The following is an 18,956-nucleotide window of genomic DNA, read 5'->3' on the forward strand; positions in this document are numbered from 1 at the left end:
TTTGATCTTTACAATTTTCTTCCTTCTGCTGACTTTAGGTCTTTTTTGTTCTTTTTCTGATTTGTTTAGGTGGAGGGTTAAGTTGTCAATTTGAGATCTTCTTTTTTGAGGAAGACCTGTATTGCTATGAATTTCCCTCTGAGCACTGCTTTTGTGGCATCCCATAGATTTTAAGAGGTTGTGTCTTCATTATCCTTTGTCTCAAGGTATTTTTTAATTTCCTTCTTGATTTCCTCATTGACCCATTAGTTTTTTAGTAGCATGTTGTTTAGTCTCCATGTAGTAGGTTTTTTTCTTATTTCTTTTCCTGTGGTTGATTTCTAGTTTCATGCCATTGTGGTCAGAGAAGATACCTGAAATAATTTCTCTGGTCGTAAATTTGTTGAGGTTAGCTTTGTGTCCCAGTATGTGGTTTATTCTTGACAATGTTCCATGCGCACTTGAGAAGAATGTTTATTCTCATTTTTTTGGATGTAGTGTCCTAAAGATGTCAATTAAGTCTAACTTTTCTATTGTTTCCTTTAGGATCTTTGTTGCTTTATTGGTTTTCTGTCTAGAGGATCTGTCCATTGATGTGAGGGGGGTATTAAAGTCTCCTACTATGACTGTATTCGGATCAATTTTTCCCTTTATGTCTGTTAACGTTTGTTGTATGTATATGGGTGCTCCTGTAATTGGGGCATAAATGTTGACGATAGTAATATCCTCTTCGTGGATGGATCCCTTAATCATTAAATAATGTCCTTCTTTGTCTTTCTTTATGTCTTTTGTTTTAAAGTCAATTTTGTCTGATATGAGTATTGCAACTCCTGCTTTCCTGTCATGTCTATTGGCAGGAAATATTTTTCCCACCTCTTCATTTTAAATCTATATGTGTCCTTTGTCCTAAGGTGAGTTTGTTGTAGGCAGAAGATTGAAGGTTTTTGCTTTTTTATCCACTCAGCCACTCTGATTCTTTTGATCAGAGCATTCAGTCCATTTACATTTAAGGTGATAATTGATAAATGATTATTTATTGCCATTTTAAACCTCATGTTCCAGTTGATTCTAGGGTTCTCCATTCTTCCTTTCTTTTTTTGGTTGGATGGTCTCCGATTATTTTCTGCTTGAGTGTCATTTTTTTTTCATTTTTTTTGCGAATGCAATGTTTGGTTTTGGTTTGTGGTTGCCCTGTTTTTTAAGTATGCTAACCCCTTCCTATAATTGTGTGTTTTAGCCTGATGGTCCTTCATTACTATACTAAAATTAAGAGAAACAAAAAAATTTTTTTTTAAAAGAGTCTACTTATTTCCTTACTTCCCTTGCCCACATTTTATGATTTTGATGACTCTTTTTTTCTTTTTAATTTTATTTTGTTTTAAACATGTTCATGATTAAATCTGTATGCTGGCTTATTTGAGTGACTGCTCTCTGATTGTGGTTTCCTCAAGCCTAGTTCTTCCTCTTTGTTTTTTCTTTTTCCTCCCTTTCTATCCTTCCTTTCTTTTTGGTTTAGAGAAGTCCTTTCAATATTTCTTTTAGCTTGGGTTTTGTACTGCTGTATTCTTTTAGCTTTTGTTTGTTGGAAAAAAATTTTATTTCCCCTTCTATTTTAAATGATATTCTTGCTGGATAGAGTATTCTAGGTTGCATAGTTTTTCCTTTTAGCACTTTAAATATCTCTTGCCATTCCCTCCTGGCCTGTAGAGTTTCTGTAGAGAAATCAACTTATAACCTTATAGGGGCTCCCTTATAGGTAACATTCTGCTTTTCTCTTACTGCCTTTAGGATCCTCTCTTTATCATTAACTTTTGCCATTTTTATTATAATGTGTCTTGGTGTGGGTCTAGTTGGGTTCAACTTGTTTGGGGCCCTCTGTGCTTCCTGTATCTTGAACTCAGTGTCCTTTAGATTTGGGAAGTTTCCAGCAGTAATTTCTTCAAATATATTTTCCATTCCCTTATCTTTTTCTACTACTTCTGGAATTCCTATTATGTGTAGATTGGCCTGCTTTATATTATCCCATAGGTCTCTTACATTGCTTTCATGTTTTTTCATTTGGATTTCTGTCTGCTGTCCTGATTGGGTGATTTCCATTATTCTATCTTCCACATCACTAATTCGTTCTTCTGCATTATTTATTCTGGTTTTTACTGCCCTTAGTTCAGTTTGTATCTCTGCAAATGAATGTTCTACTTTTTCTTGGCTCCTCCTTATATTTTCTAGTTCCTTTCTGAGGACATCTGCATCACTGTTCATATCTTCTCTAAATTCCTTCAGTATTTTCACTATTTCTCTTTTGAACTCCAGGTCTGTCAGACTGCAGAGGTCTGTTTCATTGTTGACTGCTTTAGGTGAGTTCTCCTGTTGGTTTAACTGGGGTTGGTTTCTCAGCTTCTTCATCTTGCTTGTTGTTTTCTTTTTCTTGGTGGAATTTTACTCCCCGTGGCCAGGCAGGGTTTGCCTTGGGACTTCTGTGGAATGTTTCCTGAGGGATGGCGTTATTGGTCAGTCCTCTTTGAGGCAGCATGGCTTTTCCTGAGGGTGGGCGAGGCTGACAGGGTCTCTCTGAAGCAAAGGAGGACTTCCTGAGGGCAGGGAGGACTGCGAGGTCTACACCGCTATGGAAGCAGATTTCACACAGCTGGGCAGAGCTTGCTCTGGTGTTTTTGGGCTGTGGGGCTCTTCCAGGGGGCTGGCAGTGCTGGACAGCTGATCCATGGGAGTGCAGCACCCCCGAGGGCTGGAGCAGCTAGCTGGGCCACTGAGAACCCAAGAGGCTCTTCCCCAGGGCAGCTGGAATTGGCAGGACCGCCTCGGAATGGAGGCAGATTTTGCACAGCCGGGCTGAGCTTGTTCTAGCTTTTCTGTGTTGTGGTCCTTTTGCAGGGGGCTGGCGGTGCTGGGTGCTGCTCCATGGAGGTGTAGCCCCTTCAGAGGGCAGGGAGGCCAGGGCAGGAAAAGCCCCTGTAGTGGTCGGTGGTCGGCTTCCTGCAAATGGTGAGGCCAGCCCTCCCGGATGGCAGGCAGTCTCAGGTCTGGCACACAGGGTAGGGATAGAGGGGATACACTGGGAAGCACAGCTTTCCGATAGCTGGCAGACAAGTGAGCTCTCTGTGGTGTGGGGAGTATTCTATGGCAGTCCACCCCTCCACCTCTCCCCTCCCCAACACTGGCACCTTGTCTCTCCTGTGGGTCCAGCTCTTCTCCCAGGTTCCCTCTGATGTGGCTTTCCACTCCCCAGCCCTTAGCATATTGCTCCCTCCACCCACGATGCTCCACTTTCTAGACTCCCAGGCAGTCTCTGCCCCGCCAATCCGATGGACCGCTTCCTAGTCCCCTGGGATGGTCTCTGCTCTGCCAACCCGACCTACTGGTTCCTACTCCCCCAAGCAGTCTCCGCACCGCCCACCCCAGCCTGCTCCTGGGGACTAAGCTCCAGAGCAAGCATCTCAGTTTTTGGTGACTGTGCCAGTATTTCAGATGATCTGTTTGGTTCTCACTCTGCTCTGCAGATCTCATACTTACTGCTGCGCTCTTCTCTGCATCTGGAGATCCCTCTGATTTGGTTGATCTTTCTGTTGAGTAGGTGACTTTCCAGGGTGTGGGATCCCTTTCTCCTCCACAGTTCCCTTTCGGGAGCACCCGTCCAGCCCTGATTCCCCTTCTCTCGTGCTCTTCTTTTCTCTTGTTTTACCCAGTTATGTCACGAGATTCTTGCCATTATTGGAGTTTAGGTTCTTCTGCCAGCGATTAATTGCTGTTCTGTGTGAGTCATTTAACCTGTAGATGTGGGTTTTTTTGTTGTGTTTGTGGGAGGGGGCAAGCAGGTCCCCCTACTCTTCCACCATCTTGCCTTCCTCTGAAGCTAACCATTTATAAAATATCTCTTCTCAATGTTCCCTTAGATGCCATCAGATGAGATGAAACCTATGATTATAATAAGTGCAGTACCTGATAATTAATGGGCATTCAATAAGTATTAGTTACATTTTTGTTTTTAAAATAGCAATATAGTGAGAGTTTCTACTGTGGCACAATGGGTTAAGGTCCCAGTGTTGCTGCGGCTGTAACTCTGGCTTGGATTTGATCCATGGCCAGGGAACTTCCATATGCTGCAGGTGAGACCAAAAAAGAAAAAAAAATAATAAGTAGATAAAATATCAATATGGTGCCTAGGAAAGCACAGAGATTTTGAAATCCAAGAAGCCTAAATTTGATTGCAGCTCAAATATTAGTTTGCTCTAGGACCCTGGGTTGTATTTTTCACCTTTCTCAGTCTCTGGGTTCTCAGCTTTAAAAAAAAAAAAAAAAAAAGGCATGATGAAACCCATTTACAAAGTCATGTTGAGGGTTATATGTACTAGTGTCCATAAAGCACCTAGCCCTGATTCCAGCACACAGTAATTGCTCAGTAAATATTAGACTCCATGCACAACACACCTTCCCCCAACTCCACCCACCTCAGAATCAGAACACCAGTATAAACAGCAAAGATTAAGGCGACTTGGCTTCCAGCTTTGCTCTTTCTATTTCCATGATTTTGGATAAATCATTTTAACCTATTTCCCTATCAAGTAGTCCCGTGTTAACCACAAAGGTTTATTTTAAAGGTCAAGGAAAATATCGGATGGGTCATAATTTTCAAAAATCATGGCTTATTCTCTTAACGTAAGGTATTGTTATTGCTGATAGTAGTTTATCAATGAATAATTGCTGAATCAATTGCTGGTAGTAGCTTATCAGTGAATAATTGCTGAATGAATGAATGATTTATTCCCTCTACCCCACCCAGCCCTCCCCATACTGGAGCAGGAATGAAAAGACAAACAAACAGTACTGAAAACCGGGTCATGGGTGTTTCTAGAAACACAGACGTGAGGGAACACTGGCCTGACAGGTGCGAATCCAGGCAAACCTCACGTGACTATGTGGCAGAAAAGCCGATTGACTCCGTGCTGTGATAACCCTACAGAGGTGCAGGACCTGCAGGTGAAAGCTGCTGAGGGCTGACATTCTTCCTCTGATTTCTTCCAGGAATTTCTATTACATCACCATGTTGCGGGATCCAGTGTCTCGATACCTGAGCGAGTGGAAACACGTCCAGAGAGGGGCCACGTGGAAAACCTCCCTCCACATGTGCGACGGGAGGAGCCCCACCCCCGACGAGCTGCCTACCTGCTACCCTGGGGACGACTGGTCTGGGGTCAGCCTGCGGGAGTTCATGGACTGCACCTACAACCTGGCCAACAACCGCCAGGTGCGCATGCTGGCCGACCTCAGCCTGGTGGGCTGCTACAACTTGACTTTCATGAACGAGAGCGAGAGGAACGCCATCCTGCTGCAGAGCGCCAAGAGCAACCTGAAGAACATGGCTTTCTTCGGGCTCACAGAGTTCCAGAGGAAGACGCAGTTTCTCTTTGAGAGGACATTCAACCTCAAGTTCATCTCCCCCTTCACGCAGTTCAACATCACACGGGCTTCCAACGTGGAGATCAACGAGGGTGCCCGCCAGCGCATCCAGGAGCTCAACTTCCTGGACATGCAGCTTTACGAGTATGCGAAGGATCTCTTCCAGCAGCGTTACCACCGCACCAAGCAGCTAGAGCATCAGAGGGACCGGCAAAAGAGACGCGAGGAGCGGCGGCTGCAGCGGGAGCACAGGGGCCGCCGGTGGCCCCCACAGGACGGGAACCCAGAGGGGGCCGTCACGGAGGACTACAACAGCCAGGTGGTGAGGTGGTGACCCCCTGCCCTCGCCATGCGCAGGAGCGGGAGGAAGAGTGGGGGCACCACCCTACCTTGGAGAAGGTGGGGCCATGCTGAGGACATCTGGCTGTAGGTGGCTTGCCTTGGACACCTGCTTCCTCTCTGTCTTCACCTTTTTTCCAGCTGGAGATGATCTGTCTTGTTCTTTTTTTCCCTGATGTTTTTCAATCCGTGATATTAAGTAGGGTAGGAATGCATCCCATAATAGACCACATTAGCAGGTCCAGGGGAGAAGCACCAAAAAGGAAAGAGTCCTTGGAATCCTTTTCTTTTTGCAGCAGCAGCAGCAGCATAGGTTGTGGTTTGGGCAACTGGAACCCACCAAGGCACACATGAAAAGCCAGATGAAGGCTTGGATGTTCTGCTGAAACTGGTATGTTCGTACTGTCTCTGTAATGGAAATACTGCTATTTGAAGAGAGGAAAAGAAGGTTTTTTCAGCCCTTAGATGAGGTTTAATGCCACCTCTCTCTTGGCTGTGAGCACCCATCTTTGATCTCGATTTGAATGTGGTTTAAATCATAAATAGTGTAATGTGTTTTGTTGTTAAGGTTGTTTTTCGACAAGGTCACCCTACGACTGACCGTGGCCGGAGACTCACGGCCCCTGCCTCTCAGCCCTGAGCCACGCTTCCGCCCCCATCTTTTAGGGATCAGTTAGTAGATTCAAGACAGATGTGTCCGTGGCCCCAGAAAAGTGAACACTGGTAGGGACATTCAGGGGAAAACTTATTAAGAATGCCTGAGGACATCACCTTTGACTGAGTTTTATTTTCAGTGGAAGGAATGAATGCTAAATTAAGGGAGAAAAAAACACAGGGATAACTCCTTGTCTAGCATTCCCACCTGGCTACAGAACCTTGGTTTTCTAAGGACTGTTTCGGAGTTTTACCTCCTTGGAGCAGTCATTTTCTTTGGTACGGTACTGCCAAGTTTGAAACTCTGCCATCACCGAGGAAAAGGCATTTGGCCTGAAGACTAGGAGCTTAGCTAGCATGTATACAAAATAGGAGTTCAGATCATGAAATTAAAAAGGTAACTCTGATTTAGGCCACAGAACACAGTGGGGTGGTTATCCTAGGAGTTTAGAAGGACTGCCTCCCAGCATCTTGCATCTCTCTAGCCTGATCACTTTTTTCTCCTCAGATGATCCTTACCTGGCATGAGAGGCGCCCTAACAGGCTAAAGTGTATCAAATAGGACCGAAAGATGCTGCATCACCAAGCACTTCTTTCGTTCCACCGTTTCCCCAATTGCAGTGACGGTAACACAACGTTTTTGAATAATCGGGGGGGAGGGGGGACATACAGCAGAGGGACTAGAAAACTCCTGCCTTGTATTTAGTAGGCAATCAGAGTGAGTAGAAAGTTTCACAACAGATTGATCTGATCAATCCCTTCAAGGAGCTGAAGGCAAAATGAGTGAAACCCCTAAATCAGATTGAAAAGCCTATTTCATTGATAGCCAACATGTTTGATGTTTAAGCCAGCTTTGCATAAGCCACATCTCAGCCTCCAGAATACTCTCTGGGGTTAGAGTTAATCAACCCACAAGCGTGCATGGAGTGCTTGCCTGCACAGAGGGGAGAGGCGAGGTTCTGCAGCAAAAAGAGAGCCAGAGAAGAGGCCTCCATACGGATTACACTACCTGGGGCTTCCTATGTCGTGGAGGAAAAGCGTGACTGGGGACCTCCCCGGTGCCAGGAACTCTGGGAGGCCCTTGTCCTTCCTCAGATCTGTTCACAAGAAGGTAGATACTATTCATCCCAACTTGATAGATGAGGAAAGTAAACCCCCCGACAGTACGTAGCTTCCTCATGGGTTGTGAGCTGGGTCTGGCCGACTGCAGAGGGCAAGCTCTTTTTGCTCCATCACGTTTTCCAAATCGGATAAAAGCTTCCTGCCCATCATGCAAGAAGCCACCTGTTACTACTCTGAAGGGTCTGTCTCTACCCGCTGCGGGTGTGACCGCACCAGGCCAGCAGGGACCCAGAGCCACGTTGCCTTGGGCCAGTCCGGCCCCCTCCAAGTCACGGACCCATGAAGGAGCTGAAAGATGGATGACTTTAGAAGCAGCTGTACTTTTTGAGCCATAGAGGGCGTGAGTTAAAGGGGTCCAGTAAATCGTCCTCGTTAGTTGGCAGACATAAGGCTCACAAAATACTAGTTTCCCTTCCTGATGATTTGTTCCTAAGGTAGCAGGGGAAGGGGAATTGCAGCTGGGACGAATGAGCATCCTTCTCTGTCTCCCCATTTCCATGTTAGGATCTAATGCCGCCTAGAATGGCAGGGCTGCAAATTACCGCTCTGCCTGCCACTGTGAAACACACACACACACACACACACACACACACACACACACACACACACACACACAAAACACACAAATAACAATGCAGTGTTTTGCCATGTGGAAAATCAAAACAAGTTAGAAAGCGTTCAGATTGTTTCTTTTCAACTCACTTTACATTTCTGGCAGGGAATTCATGCATTGCTGAGACTCAGAGGCAGCCCCTGCTCACTTCACACTGTTCCTCAGGCACCTCGGGATTTATATCAAAAGGCTTTCTGCCGCCTTGCCGCTGAAGGCGTGATGTATGGGGCTCCACTGGAGACCCCGATATCAGGATGTTCAGAGGAAAAAGCATCGTTTTGTATTGGCCCGAGGCCAGTGCTGAACAAATTAAAAAGACCGACGCCAGCTTCCTCCCCTGTATCATTTCATCCTAAAGCAGCACACTCGTCCTCTCCCCGGGGTCCTCTGTCGGTAGAAATGAAGAGGTGGAAACACAGTTTGTTCTCTGAAAACTGACTGCACACCTACACCCCAAGGGATGCTTGGGAGGGATGTCGGCAGCAGGCGTCTGGGCCTTAGGGGCCACAGGAAGCCGGCAGCCTTGAGACCCCAAATCAAATCAACTGCAGATTCGTTAACGTTAAAAGCCAAGAAGAGGCTAAATAAATAAATAAAAGAAAAAGAAAATTCGCTAAGAAGTTCCATGTCCCATCGACTTCTGCAACTCCCAAGGTAGGCCGTCAATGGCAGCGCCAGTAACCAGACTAGGATGACAGGTGTGTGTTTCAATTATTATGAAGGAATAAGACACTATATATTCTGTCTCCTTTCGATCTCTGAACAACTTTCTCTCTCTCTCTTTTTTTTTTTTTTTGTCCTTTTAGGGCAGCACCCGCAGGACATGGAAATTGCCAGGCCATGGGTCAAAATGAAGCTACAGCTATTAGCCTACCCCACAACCGCAGCAACACAAGATCCAAACCAAGCCTGCGATCTACACCACAGCTCACAGCAATGCTGTGGATCCTTAACCCACTGAGCAAAGCCAGGGATCGAACTCACATCCTCATGGATTCTAGTCGGGTTTGCTACCACTGAGCCACGATGGGAACACTGGGACAACGTACTCTTGACAAAGAGAGAAAACATGCCCAGAGAATTATTTGAGCACTCTTTCTAGCAACTGATAACATTAGCAATCAGGGTAAGGCGGCAGTCAAGGACATCATGTGTGTTATTAAAAGTATGTATCAAGATCCGTTCCTTATCATCTAAAGGAGGAAACTTTGCCAGACACAGTTCAATCAAAGGTTTGAAATCTGAGGACTTAGTCAAAGGTCTGACCTGAGATGCTATGAATATAAGGAGAAGATCTACCAGGTAGGCCTAGCAAGGAGGTGACAAAAGATCATTCAAAAATAACATAAGGCCATTCGGTAGGATTCCCATTTGGCTGCTTTAACAGAGAAACTCAAAATAAAAGTAACTTCAAAATACTGAAGCCATTGCTTTCTCATTTAAAGGACAAACTGGTCTGGGATGTGACATTACCAGAATCCCAGGTTCTGTCATTGCTCTTTCATCCAAAGATTCAGATTCCAACTCATGGTCCAAGATGACTGCTGTGGCTCCTGCCCTCTCATTTTTAAGACAGCCAAGAAGAAGTGGAGGAAAGTTGCAATATGGCACTTCCAGTCACATCTCATAGGCTAGAACTTAGCCATTAGATATATTTAGTCCAGGAAATGTCATCATAATTGGTTGCCGTGTGCCTTGATAAAAATAAGGGTTCTATTATTCAAGAAACAATGTGAAAATTAATACTGATCAAAACTATCAGTCTCTGACACAAGAGGGAACTGAAAAATATTTCAAGTGCTTTTCAATGCCATCTATATCATCATCTCTTTTGCAAAGGCTGAGATTCAAATTCATAACTTTGTATGGTGTTTAATGCTTTTCAAAACATTTTTACATCTGATATCTCATTTGATCTTCACTACCTTCTTGGATGTGAAATAGGACCGCTATTCATTAATCCCATTTGATAGTTTGACATAAGAGATTCAAAGATGTTGAAAGAATTCCCAAAGATTCTAGATCATTAACAAGCCAGTTGCTCAGAGCCCCAGTTTTTTGACTTCATCTTTTCTAGCACCTTATGCTGCTTGTCATCAGTATATGAACTGGGAATTGCGAGAATATGAAATCTAGATCTTTATTGATGTATGTCTTCCCTCACCTTCCCATGGACGAGCAGTGACTTACAAAATGCCAAGGAGACGGCAGAGTTTGCTCGTGATCTCCTGGCTCCAGGGAGGGAACTTCTTATTCGGAGTGAAACCACTCAAGAGATGCGCATTACTGCAGGGAGATCTCAAATCACAAGCACCCAAACACCTCTGGTTAGAGATTCATCACGTCCAATCCAAAACTATTCAAGATGAAGCCTGAGGGAATATGCCCAAAACTCCTTAGGGAAGCTCAGTGGTAGAACTCTTTAGAATCAGTAGCAGCCTGAATAGAGAAGCTGAAGGGGGTGGAGGAGAATCAACACACCCCTCGATCAAAAAATCTCCCTTCCCCTCTAGTCTGCCCCAGGACCCTAGAATTTTATCAACAGTACACTCTTTTGGTTCTTAAAGATGTTATTTGGTGTTCAATGAATCCCTTTTGCACATCTCCCTGGGAGAGGAGATGCTTCAAGTTGTCACAAGGTAACAGCTTCGCATGGAGGGTTTGTCTGATTCCTCCCCAGCCCTGACCTGTAGCTGAGAAGTGCCTATACCACAGGGTCAGGCAGAGGTAGGAAGTGGGGAGAGGTGGGGGTGTCTGGGAAGGAAGTAAGACTCCTGATAGGGAAGCAGGCCTTTCAAAGGTGGAAAGATGAGGAATTAAATGTGTGCCAGGGAGAATGGAAAAGAAGAAAAGTGCCTACTGTATAATGTCTGTCTTCAAAAACAAGGGCAGAATGGAGATGTGTTTAACTCTGATTCTTTTGGCCACTGAAAATATCAGGGAAAAGCAGGAGGCTCGTGAGACAGGACCAGACCATTGAGATGCTTTTAGGAACTGAATTGGAGGTGGAGCAAAGAGAAAACGGGGTGGACGTGGGCAAAGAATCCTCTGATCTGATCCCAGCTGTGTCTCTAAGGTTTTTCTTTTCCATAGCCGTTGTGCCTCCAGTGGCCAGCAGAACTCCAGCGGAAGGTCTGCAGGTGGGTATCAGGGCTGGCTGAGTCTGAGGGCTCTACTCCTCGGTGTCACCTTGGGGGAGCATGCAAAGGTTCTTTCTCCAAGACACTTCCAGCTGTCCTTCTAATCCTCTCCCTTCATCTCCGCTGGACGTAAGCTTGCTCGCCCCTCGCCACATTCACCTGGACGCATCTGAACTGACTCCCTAAAACCTTGCATTAGCCCTTCTGGACAAGTGGGTGGGTTCTGAGACCTGTGTGTTTTGTAGCCTAAAGGGATGGAATGCGCCTGGACCCATCCTCACCTCACATGGGCAGAGCCGACCTACCTTGCAGAGGTGCTGAGATTTCCAGAGGGCTGGCCTCACTTTGAACACCAGCAACATCTGCAAGACAAGAGCCCCCGAACTGCCATGCCAGGACTTGAGGTCCCCTAACAGAACGACGAAGGATCTGAGGACACAGAAGCACTGCTGTTTCTGGAGCCTGTGCTCTGAGCTGTTTACGGAAAAGGCTGCAACTGTCAGCCTCTGGCACAGGAGGCGGAGCCTCTGTGGGTTACACGTCCTGCGGCACAGTGGGAACTCATCAGAGCCCCGGATGTCGGAGCTGAAAAACATCAGTTCTTGCTGGGGAAACTGTCTGACGGAGCAGAGTGTGTGTGATTTCATCATTGTCACATTTGTCTTCCAGCTTGTCATTTTTTCATTTTTTTAATCATTTAATTTCTGTTCCTTTCTTCTTCCTCTGCCCCTCCCCGGAAGTACCTTCTGGGTTCTGCTTGCATTATTTTTCATTTGACATATCAAAGATGAAACATGTTGACAAGAAAAACCTGGACTTTGGTGCCCCATTTTAGATGTAAAGATAAGTTATCCAATAGGTAGTAACTTATTTCTCCCAAGAGGTATTTCTTTTTGTTTCTGTGCAATAATATGTATGAACTTGAGTCCTAGGAACTTGTATTGTGAGATTATCAACCTTTATTGCTATTTAAAAATGATAGTTTGTAGAACTGAGGATTTCCATTGATGTGAAGCACAATTTAATGAGTAAGTGAACATATTAAACTGTTGTGATGTCAGGAACAACTGTTTTCCCCTGTGTTTTTGTTAAGACATTTTTACAAAGTGAGAGGTTTGCTTAAACACTTTAAGGGATTTATGGAAATTGAATCCACGGGACCAACTTTGTCAGTTGACAAAAATCCATGCTTTGGATACAAATGGGGTTCTTGGGTATGAAACTTGAAAAGCGTAAAAGACAAAGAAAATACAGATTGAAGCAATGTAAAATCTCTGAGGCCAGGGAGGCTGTCTCAGGCTCTCAAACACATGAGCTTCTAAAACCACGGTTCTCAGTGAGCCTCCTCTGGTCACTGCCCACTCGGCATACGGAAATTCACTGTGAAACACAGAAACCAACCCGAAGACGGTGGAGGCGGAAACGAACTGAGAAAGCGTGGTAGGAGCAAACGGAAGCTGGAGGAAAGGAGTTTGGAATTCAATCTAAAAGAAGGGGAGGAGCAAAGCGGGGAGGGAAAGGAGAGAGAGAGCAGAATAAGAAAACCACAAACAATCAGGAAATCTAACACGGGTCTCTCCATGGTATCAATACAATACGCATGGTTTGCCGGATTTTTTAAATGACCAGTTCCTATGATACCATCAAAGGAACAAAATTAACTTGTAGGAGAGAAAAAGTCCCTTCATTCAAAAATCCCTCCAATGACACTATTAATCATTTTCTTTTTGTCTTGGAGAAGTGGGGACTGTGCATTCCTTCTCTGCTTGTGGGGTAGTGAGATTTGGAATCTTGGGAAAGTGCTGTTTGACCGCATCCCTCTGTCTACGGAGAACCATCTGCACAGGGAACTTGGTTCCAGGACAACTGAAAGAGCTACAGGAAAGGCTCCAAAAGGCTCCAGCAGGAGTTAAATACACAGACACACACACATATGCGCGCGCACACACACACACACACACACACACATACATGCTAGGGAGACTTCTATCTTCCAAGAAAATCCTCAAACAAGTCAAGAAAAGGACTAAGGAACACTCAAGATTTTCTTCTTTCAGCCATTCACCTTGAGCAGAGTGTTGAAAATAGTTTGAAAAAAATGTCAAAAATATTGAAAATCTGCTCTCAATACAGTACTGTTTCACAGATCAGTTTTCCTATTAAATATATATCTGAAAAGTAATGGAGTCTACTTCAGCATAATTATGCTTTGTTTCATATGCAATTTTTTATGATTACAAATAATATATGATCTGAGACAATTTGGAAAATACAAGGCATTTAAAGGTCCATAGGTTATAGAGTTGAACTCCAACATTATTTTGATCTATTTCCTTTCATATTTTTTATGCATTAGCAATTAGAGTAACATTTTAAATAAATGTTTTAGGGAGATTAGAATCACACACTCTATGCAGTGTAAATACATAGGTTAACATCTTAGCACCCATTCTTTGAAAACATAATTTTAGTAGCTGCTTGTAATTTCCATCAGTCCCATATTTCGGGGCATTCTGGTCACTTTCAGTTTTTCCACTAATATAAATAACACTGAAGTGAACATATTTGTACATAAGTAGCATCCAGTTAAGTGTCTTTGCACACCTATTAGGTAAGAGTACTTGATTGTATCTTTCCAACAAGCTCAGAAAGAAAAAACATTCAAGATTGTCAAAATGAACACAGATGAAGCTAATGAACGATACAAAAAGTTGAAATAAAACTTATCCATATAATCAAAGAAAATTATATGTATGTTTCCAGAACCCCTTTCCTGACCCTGGACTGAAACTGTCATTCCTCAGATACTGGGGGTTGTTGACTGCAGGCTGATAGAACCCAGGTGAGTATCTCAAGGACCTGCCCTCCCTCAAGGTCACCTTTGGGGGACAGGTCATATAAAATGACTTTGCTGTGGAGCTCAAGGTCAGGCTTTTTGACTGGTGATTTCACTGCTCCAAAGCGCCTTGTAGGCGCAGCCGAGGACTGCGTGGGAAAACAGCTCAGTTCACACTCCCGATCTGCTTTCACCCCATCCTGCCGCCCTCCCTCCCCCACAGGGGTCCCTAAGCACACACATCCCCACGGACTCTGATCTCCAGGGACCTCGACTTGCCATGGAACCCCGAGTTCTAGTTTCCACAGCCTTCTGCTGGGTTCTAGCGCCTTCTTGGTTCTAGCACCTGCAGAGCTCCCTTCCTGTCTCTTGAGCTCAGCGATGTTTTGGTAAGTTATTTTGGCATATTTAGTCCAACATTTCCACTTGTTTGTGGCTGTAAGAGGAATCTGTGTTGGCTCAGTCTGGCATGTCCCTAGAAACAAGTCTGCTTTTAAATGTTTAATCTCCTATGCTTCTATTGCTTTTCCATTAACCAGCCCTTCATCACATTCCTTCCATTCTGAGACTCTGGATTTTCACAATTAGCTTTCGAGCCTTTGCTACTTTGAGGGACTTTTCCTTGTTTGCTTATTGCTTCCAAAACCTGTCTGTATTCATTCCTTTCAATACTATTTTTATTTTCCCACCCACACTTATATGTTATGTATTTGATGTTACCTTCACTTCTTAATTTTTGTTTTCCACTTTTAATCTTACATTTACATTTGGATTTTTCACCTTAACTTTCTCTGTCAAAAAAAAAAAAAGTTGTTCGCAAACCTTTATTTTATTGGTCTAAAGTTTTAGCTTTTATTTTAAACCCCACAAATGTGATCTATCTCTTCACGCTTGGCTTTTTATTTTGTATCTTTATACTCAGTTTTCTATCAGTTTCTTTCAATTTCTCACTGTTGGTTACAACTGTCCCTTTTCTTTATCTTGAAACAAACTTATTTTATTCCTGTTATTTTATTTTATTATTTATTTATTTATTTTTCAGGGCTGCACCTGCAGCATATGGAAGTTCACAAGCTAGGGGTCGAATCAGAGCTGCAGCGGTCAGCCTGTGCCTCAGTCACAGCAACGCCAGGTCCGAGCCACATCTGCGACCTACACCATAGCTCACAGCAATGCCGGATCCTTAACCCACTGTACTAGGCCAGGGATCCAACCCGCAACCTCAGGGTTCCTAGTCAGATTCATTTCTGCTGCGCCACAATGGGAACTCCCATTCCTGTTATTTTAAATCAACATGTGGACAGGTATTTCTGCCTGCACAATTCCTACTTTCTGAATTATACTGAGGTTCTTGTGGGGCTTCATATGTGCTTGATTTTTGTAAAAATTTCCTAGATACTTGAAAAGAACGCGTATTGCGTTATTAAATTCTACATCTATTGAGATATCTATGTAACATATATAAGGTATTCTGTAAATAAATATTGCATATAATTCCTTTTATGTAGTCATTTAAATTATATGTGCATATACACACATGTATATGCATATATATAAATATTTAATTTATCGAAAATAGAATGCAGGCTAAAATCTCCCACTGTAATTGTGCTTGCATCACTTCACAATAGTGTTTAGTTTAGGTATTTTCGTGACTTGTTATTTCATGTTTACGACTTCCACATATGTTTTATGGCCCCATCTGCAGCAATATGGAAGGTCCCAGGCCAGAGATGGAATCTGAACCGCAGCTGTGAGCTATGCTGCAGCTGCGGCAACGCAGGTCCCTGAACCCACTGCACTGGGCTGGATATCAAACCCTCACCTCTGCAGCAACCCATGCTGCTGCAGTAGGATTCTTAACCCACTGTGCCATAGCAAGAACTCTTGACTTCCACATTCTGTATTGATTGTTTGCAATATAAAATGACTCCTTTGCATTATTAAATATTTTTTGCTTGATATTCCTCTTTCATTTTAATATTACTTCAACTTTTTGTAATTTGCCATTAACACATAGTTTAATGGCAGTTGTCTTCATAGGGTCTGAGTCTTTGTCTTAGAGTTTGAGAATTGTTATGGTATAGACTGCTATCTATCCTCTGTTGTTTGCTTGTTTCATGATTTCTACTACGTATGCTTCTTTCTGTTTTAATGCTCTGTTGTCCCAATAAGCTATGATTTTCTTGGAACCAATATAAGAATGCAACCATATTTATTTGACTTTCCTTTGTGTAATGTGAACACGTTTGCATTTAAATGCTTCCCTCATCCTACTTCCAATTGTTGGCTTTAATTACCTAAAGTAAGAATCCTGGATTAGCAGGAATTTGGGATTTGAGATTTACATTGTTATTGCTGCTGTTACACTGTTACGATGGTTAGCATTATAACTATATCAAAAGAGATAAGGGAATGTAAATTAGGCACACTGTTCTTCTTATCCTAATCTGGAAATGCTGAGCTATTTCAGACTCAAAGTCCTCACACTTCTGGGTGATGCTTGCATATCTGATCGTTTAAATTATTCAAACAGTTGTGGCAAGTGGAATAAGAAGATAGGAAGATAAAGAGGAAACGGGGACCTCACATATTGGTGTTTGAAAGCCAGGGGGAGAGCTAGCTTTCGGGATATCATCGGTTCCTGTGAATCACATGTTTGTTCAAGGAGAACAAAAAAAAAAAAAAAAGGAAAGGAGTGAAAATTTAGAACTCCAGAAGTACAACTGTTTTCAAGTTTAATTTATGACGAACTAAACCTATCATAATATGCACAAAAGAGGGGTGAGGGAATGAAATAGTCTTCTGTAGTAAATAGCAGGAGTTAGAAATTTAAGAATATAATTTTTAGAAGTTCCCATCGTGGAAACGAATCTGACTAGGAACCATGAGGTTGTGGGTTTGATCCTTGGCCTCGCTCAGTGGGTTAGGATCCGGCATCGCTGTGGCTGTGGCATAGGCTGGCAGCAACAGCTCAGATAAGACCCCTAGTCTGGGAACCTCCATATGTCATGGATGTGGCCCTAAAAAGGACAAAAGACTATATATATATAATTTTTAAATATTTCTGAGTAAGAGCACTGACTCCTAATATCAAAGTAACAGCTCTGGAATAAATATAACAATGAATTATTTTCTGGAAAGGAAAGATTAATTGTGGCTTCACAAATCCAGGGCGCTCACTCTCTCTGGGGCATGGGCATGTACTAATACCCTCCCCCCTTGTCTCTGTGCTAATATTCTATCCTCTTGTCTCTGTACCTACAGGTGTTAGACTCTTCAGAGGTCATTAAGTCCTTGCAAATCAGGGCATCACTCCCAGGAGCACTGCCAGGACACCTGCCAGTTAAGACTGAAGCAGAAGCATATGTATTGCTATTCTTCTAAGAGGCCACTGCTGAAGGCTAACACTCACATGGGCAGCTGCAGGTCACAACCAGCAACCACCCTCCCCCAACCACTCCCACTCTACTCCCCACGTGAAGGTAGAAGCCACAGAGGACAATGTCTTAGCTCAGTCACCAGTGAAGAGTCATGATCTGCTAATGCCATTTTCTTGGCTCCCGAGGAGAGAAAGCCACCCCTAGGTGAGATTCTGAAATTTAGAAAAGGTATACAATGAACTCATAGTATTATGACTATTATAACTCCATCCTGGAGTTACTAATTATCAATTTTACTCAAAGTCATTGGCGCACGTGTTCATTAATTTTCAACAGTCCCCAAACTCAGATTATCAAGCTTTATATCCTCCATAATAATTTCTATGACTCAGTATAGGGTCAGTAGAGAGTCCACAAAATCTTTATTACCTTCTAAATCTATAGCCTAGAATGACGACAACTCAATTCTTTGCAATATTTCCTTCCTTTCTTTTACTTCACTATTCCCTTTTCTTTCTATAAAACATTCACGAAGCTTGTTCTATCAGGCAGGATGCTTGATACTGAAATTAAAACAATAGGGTCTTTCCGATGCAAAATTCTAATGTTTTCAGCAATCCCTTTAGCACCTAGCTCCCCAGAAAAGACTCTTGGCTTGTCCCTCTCAGGGAATCCCTTCACCCTCAACCATCTGAACCTTCACATTCCACCTTTCAGGTCCTCTGTAGTACCTAGCTTATTCCAGATAGCATTTTGCTCTGTTCTCGGACACTCGTGCTTAAATGGTCTCCCCTCCTTCTTCTGCCATGACCATAACCACACACCAGTGATACCTCCCCACTCCATGTCCCCTTTAGCATCCTGACATTGAGTCTGCACGAAGGTTTGGGGTCTTGGCTGCCCAGCATTGAGGGGCAGGGGCAAGTGTGGCCATCTTTGATCCTCTACCCTAGGATAGATAAGTTTTCCAAGGGTCAGGAATGCCTTCTGCCTGTTCGCCATTGTTTAATAGCACTGAGCATGTCACATAAGAGATACTCAGTGCATATTTTTTGAATGAATTAGAGTTGAAAGACTCGATGAGACAATGAATTGAAGCTTGTCCTCTAGGGCAAGCCACGCGTATTCCACAGAGACCACAAGGATCCACATTCTGATGAGTCCAAAACAGACAGAGCTTTCTAGATGGCCCTGTTTTTAGTGAACTAATCACCACCTGCATCTAAATGTCTTCCACTCACTCCTTCAATTTAACTTATTGAAAATGAAAAATTGTCTGACCTTTTTCCGTCTGAAAAAAAAAAAAATCTATTCTTCTTCTGTAATTCCTTAACCCCCACTCAGCTATGAGCGGGACAGCTCATGGGGTCAACTCAAGGTCAAACACCTAGTCATCCTGGATTCCTCTTACCCATCCTGGTGTCGCTGTCCCAGGGCCCATCTCCTGCTCTCCTTTCCCACCACCACGGCCCTAGTTT

General features: G+C 43.6%; 2 protein-coding genes across 8 annotated transcripts in view; one reads left to right on the forward strand and one right to left on the reverse strand.

Moving 5' to 3' along the window:
* Nucleotides 1-12,323, forward strand: part of HS6ST3 (heparan sulfate 6-O-sulfotransferase 3) — a 682,494-nt gene extending 670,171 nt beyond the window's left edge. Inside the window, exons 2-5 of one of the 5 annotated variants that reach the window (XR_014819761.1) lie at nt 5,017-6,121; nt 6,893-7,010; nt 11,213-11,259; nt 11,505-12,323. Coding sequence is in view for 1 of the 5 variants with exons in the window: in XM_021065373.2 (XP_020921032.1) it covers nt 5,017-5,725 (709 nt within the window). In the remaining 4 variants the exon portion in view is untranslated. Of the gene's footprint in view, nt 1-5,016 lie in introns of all 5 variants that reach the window. The other 4 variants (XR_014819760.1, XR_002336567.2, XR_002336563.2 and 1 more) reach the window with 4 other exon arrangements.
* OXGR1 (oxoglutarate receptor 1) overlaps nt 1-18,956 on the reverse strand; it is a 177,253-nt gene that overhangs the window by 25,934 nt on the left and 132,363 nt on the right. The window lies entirely within an intron of this gene.

This window comes from Sus scrofa, chromosome 11 (genome assembly GCF_054392235.1).
Source record: "Sus scrofa isolate SSC_HxYL_T2T_F1_AM1 chromosome 11, Sscrofa_HxYL_maternal_Yorkshire_Landrace_v2.0, whole genome shotgun sequence".
In the NCBI taxonomy this organism is placed as follows: Eukaryota; Metazoa; Chordata; class Mammalia; order Artiodactyla; family Suidae; genus Sus; species Sus scrofa.